Below are 9524 nucleotides of genomic sequence, written 5' to 3' on the forward strand. Positions count from 1 at the left end.
GGTTAACAACAACAACAACAGCAATAAAACAACTTACAAAGTTGTTTTAAAAAACCTTTGTAAAAACCGAAACTATGGTACAACCAACCAGGGAAAGGGGAGTCGGAAGAGAGAAGACCTTAAGGACAAAGACAGGCTAGATCAGCAGATGAGGTAATTTTGCTTCATTCCACATTCACTGGGGATTTGAAGAAGGGCTCTCTTCACGGTAAGGCATTGGACTTGATTTACCATTGGATTAAGCGCCCTCTTGGGAATGGGAATGATGGGACTCACAAGCTACAATTCTCACTTCATCTTCTCCTCCCTCTGGTACTCCATAGGGCTCCTCTCAGGTCCTTAACGCCCTGCCCTTCAGTCCTGAGCCCATGCCACCTTCCTGGGCATCACCTCCCTGGACCAATCAGAGCCGCTCACGTGAGCTGGAGTTCGTGCTGCTGGGCTTCTCACATGTGCCCTCCCTGCGCCCAATGCTTGCAGTGCTCTTCCTGGCCGCCTTCCTGCTCACGTTGCTAGGCAACACGCTCATCATCGTGCTCACCAGCCTGGACCCAGGCCTGCGAGCACCCATGTACTTCTTCCTGCGCCAGCTGGCGCTGGTGGAGATCTGCTTCTCACTGGACGTGGCGCCCCGTCTGCTGGTGACCCTGCTGTGGCCTGGACGCGGGATGTTCGCCACAAGCTGTGCCCTGCAGCTGCTTCTTGTGCTGTCCTTAGTCACATCCGAGTGTTTCCTCCTCACAGTCATGGCCTGGGACCGCTTCCTGGCCATTTGTAGGCCTCTGCGATATGGTACCATCATGAGCTTGAGGCTGTGCCACCTGCTGGCCGCCACCTGCTGGCTCGCAGGACTACCAATAGCTCTGGCCCTCACCATCTGGCTCTTTAACTTCCCCTTCTGTGGGCCACGGGGCATCAGGCACTTCTTATGTGACATACCACCTCTGCTGAGCCTGGTGTGTGCAGACACCAGAGTCTTCGAGGCTAGTATGTTCGTTATCACAGTGTTAGTTATCATGGTTCCCTTTAGTCTTATAGCTACGTCCTACATCATGATTCTGGCTGCTGTCCTTCGGATGCCATCAGCCTCTGGGCGCCACAAGGCCCTGTCCACCTGTGCCTCCCACCTCATCGTGGTGATTCTGTTTTACGGCACAACGGGGGTCATCCACTTGCGCCCCAAGGCCAGCTACTCTCCTGAGAGCAAGCAAGTGGTGTCCCTGTCATACACCATTGTGACCCCCATGCTCAACCCTCTCATCTACAGCCTGCGGAACAAGGAGGTCAAGGCTGCCTTCGGGCGTGTCTTCATTCAGAGACGAGGTACCTTTATCCCCTGACCTCTATATGACTTCATTTATGCAATCATTTGGGGATCATCTCTATCCAAGTTGTCTTGAGGACCTCGGTGCATGAGTAAGATAAACCCTTTCTCATATTTTTGGTTGTGAGCCTAGCCTTTAATGGCTGACCCATCTTGGCAAGCATTTATTAAGTGTCTCATAAATACTAGACATGGTACTGGGTGATAACTATAAAGCAGTACTTTATTCAAGGTCAATTCAAATTTATTAAGAAGAGCAATTGATATTGCAGTGTGACCAGGTGTGACGGTAGGTGCCTGTAATCCTAAAGATTACGTCATGATTCTGGCTGCTGTCCTTCGGATGGCATGAGTTTGAGGCCAGCATGAGGCTTTGCAGCAGGACTTTTCCCTAAAAATGTAACAAAACATTGTAGTTGTTTGAGTTGTGGGAAGGGGACACAATACTCTTTAAATCTGAGACATATCTTACTCAAAGAAGATTGGGATGGTTCACCAGCAAGATGTGAGGGAGTGATGCTCTCATGGGGTGGATTAATTTTCTTGTTTTGAGTAAATAATTGACAAGAATCAACTGACAGCTTAAGAAGAGTTGCTGTCCATCACAGTGATGAAGGCATGGCACCAAGAGCATGAAGTAGCTGATCACATTGCGTATGCAGTCAGGAATCAGCAGACAGGAAGTAGAATTGGACCTTCAAATCTCAAGGCCCAACACCCCTGAACCCAAATCTACAAACTTCTAGAAATCTGCCACCAGTTGTGGCAGTATTAACAGATAGCCTACTAGTCTACTGTAGCCTATTATATTATTATCAGATAGTATATTCTATGGATCACTCCGAGTCTTGTATAACAAATATAAGATAAAGGCTACATAATATTGCTTAGGATGTATTGCTAGCAAAATACAAAAAGACAAGTCTGTATGTGCTCAATGCAGATTGGATTTTTTGTGTTAATGTTTATTTTTTCTTTGAGATTTTTTGTACATATAAACAATGTGTCTTAAACACATTTACCTCTCATTTCAACTACTCTCGGGTTCCAATAACGTCTCCTTTTCAGTCCCGTCTTCTCCTATGATATTTATTTTATAATCCACTGAATCTAGTTAGTGCTGCCCATATGTTGATGGGCATGAGATCATCCAATGGGCCTAGACAACTTTCCAGTGGCCACACTAAAGACAAGGGACTCTCAGGGCATGGAGAGATGGCTCAGGAGTTAAAAGCACTGACTGCTCTTCCAGAGGACTCAGGATCAGTTCCCAGTACCCACATGGCAGATCACAACTCTCTGTAACTCTAGTTCCAGGGGACCCAACACCCATGGCAAAACACCAACACCCATAAAATAAAAGAAAATAAATTCTTTAAAAAGAAGAAAAGGGATTCTCCTTCCTGTTCTCAGCTCTGGATAGAGCTCCATGAGCCCTGCCCTCCTCATGCTGGCATGTCTAACTGGCTTGGTCTTGCACGGGTGCTCACAGCTGCTTGAGTTCATGTGTGCAGCATGTCATGTCACCTCCAGAGGACAGCATTTAACAGCACTCCTCCCCATCCTCCAGCTCTTCCATTCTTTCATCCTCCTCTTAGAGATGTATCTTGAGCCTTGTAAGTGAGTTGATATGATATGCCATGTGCAGCTGAGCACCCAGTCACTTGTTCTCAATGTGACAAGCAAGAATGAGTATCTCCATTAACCACTAACCACTACTACAAGAGCTCCTTTAACTAAGGTTCCTTGACAAATGTATGGATGCAAACACGAATATTTAAAAAGAAGATTAACAACATGACTACTGTAGCTCCTTCAGAGGACCTGAGTTCAGTTCCCAGTACCCATATCAGGCACCTCAAATCAGTCTGTAACTCCAGCTCCAGGGGATTCAATACCTCTGACCTTGGTGGTTTTGATACTCATGTGCACATACCGACCTACAGACACACCTACACATAACTAAAAATAATAATAGTTTTAAAAAATAACAAGACTATGTCATTTTCAAGAAAATGGATAAAACTGAAGATCATTGTGTAAATAAGTCAGAATCAGAAAAACAAATATTACATTTTTTCTCCATTTGTCGAATGGAGTTGTTTTTAAGATGTTTAAGAAAAAGGGGAAGTATTTAGAAAGGAGGAAGTGGACCAGTGGCTAGGGAAGGCAGTACAAGAGAGGATAAAGGGGTGTGAATATGTATATGTATATGTATATGTATATGTATATGTATATGTATAAATACAGATACAAATCTTCATTAAACCTGTTATCTTTTTCACTAATATGCACCAATTTATTTTTAATATATATTTATTTATTTGTATACAGTGTTCTGTCTTCATGTATCCCTGCAGGCCAGAGAGGACACCAGATCTTATTACAGATGGTTGTGAGCCACCATGTGGGTGCTGGGAATTGAACTCAGGACCTCTGGAAGAGCAACCAGTACTCTTAACGACTCAGCCATCTCTCCAGCCAAATATAAACCAATTTAAAGAGAAATCTGTGGGAAGATGGGATGGTGCAGTGGAGAAAGGTGTTTGCCACCAAACCTGATGACCTCAGTTAGAAACCCAAGTTTGCACATGGTAGGAGGAGAGAACTGACTCCCTCAAGTTATCCTCTGACCCCTACATGTGCACCATGTGTACACGGAGACAGAGACAGAGATGCAGACAGAGAGAGAGAGATAGACAGAGATGCTATAATTATTTTTTAAGGAAATTCTACCAAAAGTGAAAAGATGTAGAGTCACCTAGTAAGACGAATGTGAACCCCATGTTCCTCCAAACAGCTTACTGATCCCCTATCAAAGACAAGCTATAAAACCACCCACATAGTGATGCCACTACTAATCTTAACAGCCTTTGTGTTTTGTTTTGTTTTTATACACAGGGTCTCACTATAACCCTAACTGGCCTGCAACTCCTATGTGGTTCAGGCTGGCCTCAAACTACTGAGCTCCACCTGCCTCTCTCTCCTGTGTGCTGGGATTAAAGATATGTGCCACAGCACCTGGTCCTTTAATGTAATGTGTATTACATGAAACATATAACTGTAGTTTATTTTAATCTTTTGGAATCTGATTTTATCCTATTTTTATTGACAAATAAAATGATAAATGTAACATATATGTTTGAGTATTTTTAACTTCAGATGGGATAGTTTCATGCCATGTATTAGTTACCTTTCTCGTCACCAAGTCTAATACCTGACAAAAAACAGGAGGAAGACTGTATTTTGGCTCACAGTTTTGTTGTTTTAAAATATTTATTAATTTTATTTTATGTTTGTGGGCCAGTATGTTTGTTTACGTGTGTGCAGTGCCCAGGATGGCCAGAAGAGGGCATAAGATTCCCCTGGAACTACAAATACAGGTAGTGAGCCCGCAGAGATGGGTGCTGAGAATCGAACACTGCCCTCTGCAAGAGTAACGATTGCTCTTAGTGGTCAATTGGCTCACCATTTGAAGTTCAGTTCCCTGTGACCAAATAAGGGGGTAGCAGGATTATGAAACATTGCATCAGCATTCAGGAAGCAAAAAGGAAGTGGGGCCTGGTATGAATCACAGAGGTTCACTCTTACTGACCCACTTCCTTTCGCAAGGCTCCACTTCCTATAGGTTCCACTACTTCTAAAACGGCACCACCGTTGGGGACCAAAGTGTTTAAACATGTGAGCATGGGGCCAATTTCATACTCAAATCACAACATACCCTAAATCAGTTGGTTTATAGAAGATTAAACTTTAATTTTTTTTTCTTTGCTAAAATTTGTATTTCTTTGCTGCAGTGGGCAATTCTACTTACCCAGGAAAGATGCCATCACCATGCTTTTAAACTCCAGTCCAGTTTCTATGCCAGTGGAGAAACAGAATGCTACCCACTCAATACATGGACCAAGTCGAAATTTAGGCGTTATTCAAAGGGCCATTAGATAGTTGTGATGTCATCCACATTTCCTAGCGGAGCCTTCCCGACAATAAAATCTTTCAGAAAAGGATAACTTACTCGTGCATCGAGATCCTCAAGTCCACTAGGTTAGAGATGATCCCCAAATGATTGCATAAATGAAGTCATATAGAGGTCAGAGGATAAAGGTTCCTCGTCTCTGAATGAAGACACGCCCGAAGGCAGCCTTGACCTCCTTGTTCCGCAGGCTGTAGATGAGAGGGTTGAGCATGGGGGTCACAATGGTGTATGACAGGGACACCACTTGCTTGCTCTCAGGAGAGTAGCTGGCCTTGGGGCGCAAGTGGATGACCCCCGTTGTGCCGTAAAACAGAATCACCACGATGAGGTGGGAGGCACAGGTGGACAGGGCCTTGTGGCGCCCAGAGGCTGATGGCATCCGAAGGACAGCAGCCAGAATCCTGGTATAGGACATGACTATGAGACAGACAGGAACGATCATAATTAACACTGTGGCCACAAACACACTGGCCTCAAAGACTCTGGTGTCTGCACACACCAGGCTCAGCAGAGGTGCTATGTCACATAAGTAGTGCCTGATGCCCCGTGGCCCACAGAAGGGGAAGTTAAAGAGCCAGATGGTGAAGACCATTGACACTGGGGCTCCTGAGAGCCAGCAAGTGGCGGCCAGCAGGTGGCACAGCTTCAAGCTCATGATGGCGCCATAACGCAGAGGGCTACAAATGGCCAGGAAGCGGTCCCAGGCCATGACTGTGAGGAGCAAGCACTCGGATGTTACACAGGATAATACGAGAAGCAGCTGCAGGGCACAGCTGGTTGGAGACACCCCTTGTCCAGGCCGCAGCAGGGTCACCAGCAGACGGGGTGCCACATCCAGTGAGAAGCAGATCTCCACCAGCGCCAGCTGGCGCAGGAAGAAGTACATGGGTGCTCGCAGGCCTGGGTCCAGGCTGGTGAGAATGAAGATGAGTGTGTTGCCTAGCAACGTGAGCAGGAAGGCGGCCAGGAAGAGCACTGCAAGCATTGGGCGCAGGGAGGGCACATGTGAGAAGCCCAGCAGCAAGAACTCCAGCTCACGTGAGCGGCTCTGATTGGTCCAGGGAGGTGATGCCCAGGAAGGTGGCATGGGCCCAGGAATGAAGGGCACTGCTCTAAGGATCTGGGAGGAACCTTTTGGAGTACCAGAGGGAGGAGAAGATGAAGTGAGAATTGTAGCTTGTGAGTCCCATCATTCCCATTCCCAAGGGGGCGCTTAATCCAATGGTAAATCATATCCAATGCCTTACTGTGGACAGAGCCCTTCTTCAAATCCCCAGGGAACGTGGGATGAAGCAAAATGACCTCACCCGCTGATCTAGCCTGTCTTTGTCCTTAAGGTCCTCTGTCTTCTGACTCTCCTGTCCCTGGTTGTGAACAGTCCAGGAATATAGACTTATACAATTACAAGCTTAAGAGATAAAAGCTGGCAGTCATCAGCTCTAAAGGTTACTCTCTCACAATGTCTGCTTTACAGCAAGCTCCTCTGTCAACAGCCAGGGGTTAACTTTTAATCCCCTTGTCCCTTATAGCCTACAACTGCCAGGACAAAAGTTAACTTTTAATAGTTTCTACATGATGTTTAACATGCATCCCATACCTGGTTTTTCTACGTGATTCCTAGCATGCACCCTGTGCCTGAATCTCTATAGAGGGCCAGTATCCCCCTCCATTGTCACAGCCTCACAATTCCAGCATGGCTGTGGTCTCAGCTGATAAGCTTTTGTGCCCCCAGGTGTTTCATGTTATACATTTCAATTTTTATTTTTCTGGAATAAAGTTTGCTTCTGGTTTAATAGACTTTGGTGGTCTGTCCCCCATTTTAGAGAGACCCCAGACCCAACAGTTGGTTGTACTATAGTTTTGGTTTTTACACAAAAGCCTTTGTGAGTAGTAGTAGTAGTAGTAGTAGTTGTTGTTGTTGTTGTTATTGGCATCTCTCTAAAGAGCCCTGGCTCTCTTGAACTCATTATGTAGCTCAGGCTGTCCTGGAACTCACAGAGATCCTCCTGCCTCCGGCGTGCACCATCACACCTGTGAGATGGTTCTTGTCTAGCTCTCCATCCTCATCCCCTTCTGCACTTCTAGCTCACTAGGCTTGCTTTCCAGAACCTTTGCATCTGTGGTCCCTGATATTTCCTTCTCACTTCACGACCTTTGTCCCACAGGTGGCCCTGGTGAAACTTAGTGTGTCACAAAACCAAAGCAGAAGGGAACTGTGTAAATGTGGGAAATGGGTTTGTGGGGGAGTGGGTAAGAGGGGTGAGATGAAAATGGGAGAGAGTGAGGTGACAGCAATCAGAATTTTCTACACATTATATATATTTCATATATATGAAATTGACCAAAAACAAATTAAATTAGGGGAAAATATTCATCAAAAAATTAATGGAATTTGGTTGGGTTTTGTTTTATTGGTTTTTTTTTGTTTTGGTTGGTTGGTTGGCTGTCCTAAAACCCACAGTGTAGACCAGGCTGGCCTCAAACTCAAAGAGATTACTCTACCTCCCGAGTACTGAGATGAAAGGCATGCACCACCACCACCATCACCACCACCACCCGGTAGAATTTGTTATCTTAAAGTATTAATATTTCCTAGAAAACACTAGACCAAAGGTAAAAAAAATAAAAAGATGCCCAGGGAATAAAGATAAGGACTCTGCTAAGACTCCCTGAATCGAGGGATGACATGCCGACCACCAACGCAGACTGAGTCTGTTCTGTTGCCAGTAGAACGCAGGCTGTAAAACTCTGAACACAACTAATTTTAGGATCCACTAATGGGTCATGAGCTGCAACTTGAAAAAAAAAAAAACACCAGCAGGAGGGAAAGACTCATCCAGTAAATTAATAACATGAGAAAGTAGAGGGTCTGGTTAATAATGAGTGTCTTAGAGTGATGGGAAAATCCCTGTCACATATGAGCAGGACAGCCTCCTCGACGCCTCCTGTCTTACCTGTGAAGTTGTGAAAACAGGATTTCATTTGGAGGGCTGCATGGCACAGTACTGCTTACTGGGGTAGTTAGTGCTGTGCTTAAAAATCCAACACAGCCATGGCAATCTTTAAGGAGGTCAGAAGGCTGGGGAGATAATGTCTGATAAAACCCTGGAACACAAACATGAGGTCCTAAGTTCTAACCAGTCGCACATGGCAGCAGGTGATTGTAACCTCAGCACTGGTTGGAGGGGCAAAGATGGGAGGATCATCAGCCATCTAGTCTAGCTGAAATGGTGAGTTCCAAGTTCAGTGAGAGACCCTGTACTGGAGAGACCCTGTGTTGAAATGTAAGGGAAATGATACAGAAAGACACCAAAAACGACTGTGGCCTCCACAGGTGCATACCCGTGTTCACACACACACACACACACACACACACACACACACACACACACAGAGAGAGAGAGAGAGAGAGAGAGAGAGAGAGAGAGAGAGAGAGAGAGAGAGAGAGGAGAGAGAGAGAGAGGAGAGAGAGAGAAAGAGAGAGACAGAGACAAAGAGACAGAGAGAGACAAAGAGAGAGACAGAGACAGACAGACAGACACAAAGACAAAAAGACAGAGAGACAGAGACAGAGAGATAGAGAAGACAGTGAGAAAGAGGAGACAGGTAGTATATGATGATATTATAGCACTATGGAGATAGAGGCAGGAATATCAGAAATTTAAGGCCCTCTCCAACTCCATAATGAGTTCAAGGCCAGCCTGGATTATGTGAGCCTGTTTCTCAAAATATAAAATATTGAATGGGATGGGAGAGGAGAGGAATGGAGTCACAGTATAATGACATGGAAGATATTCAGGAAATATTGTGCCCCAAAACACAAGTTGTGGAATAAGAAGAACAAGGTGGTGTCTTAATTTGGGTTACTATTGCTGTGATGAAACACCATGACCAAAGCATCTTGGGGAAGAAAGGGTTTATTTGACTCATTTTTCTACAGTGTAGTTCATCACTGAAGGAAGTCAGGACAGGGACTCAAACAGGGCTAGAACCTGGAGGCAGGAGCTGATGCAGAGGCCATGGAGGGATGCTGCTTAATAGCTTGCTCCACATGGTTTTGTCAGCCTACAATAGAACCCAGGACCACCAGCCCAGGGATAGTACCATCCAGAGTGGGCTTGGCCCTCCCCCATCAAGCACTGACTAAGAAAATGCCTACAACACTGTCTTAGGGAAGCATTTTTTTTTTAAATTGAGGCTCCCTCCTCTCAGAGGATTTTAGCT

The 9524-nt window shown here is 45.4% G+C and overlaps 2 protein-coding genes across 2 annotated transcripts; one reads left to right on the forward strand and one right to left on the reverse strand.

The window, feature by feature from the left end:
- The first annotated feature begins 368 nt into the window (after nucleotides 1-368).
- Nucleotides 369-2096, forward strand: LOC131926286 (olfactory receptor 10A7-like). Its single transcript, XM_059281629.1, has one exon. It carries the CDS (start codon nucleotides 369-371, stop codon nucleotides 1338-1340), a length of 972 nt encoding a protein of 323 aa, XP_059137612.1. The 3' UTR covers nucleotides 1341-2096.
- LOC131926277 (olfactory receptor 10A7-like) lies at nucleotides 1534-6427 on the reverse strand. The gene is made up of 2 exons (XM_059281617.1): nucleotides 5340-6427; nucleotides 1534-1715 (listed from the first exon to the last, which is right to left on the reverse strand). The coding sequence occupies exon 1, from the start codon at nucleotides 6385-6387 to the stop codon at nucleotides 5416-5418; it is 972 nt and encodes a 323-aa protein (XP_059137600.1). The 5' UTR covers nucleotides 6388-6427; the 3' UTR covers nucleotides 1534-1715; nucleotides 5340-5415.
- Between the last annotated feature and the right edge of the window lie 3097 nt (nucleotides 6428-9524).

This window comes from Peromyscus eremicus, chromosome 1 (assembly GCF_949786415.1).
Source record: "Peromyscus eremicus chromosome 1, PerEre_H2_v1, whole genome shotgun sequence".
Taxonomy (NCBI): Eukaryota; Metazoa; Chordata; class Mammalia; order Rodentia; family Cricetidae; genus Peromyscus; species Peromyscus eremicus.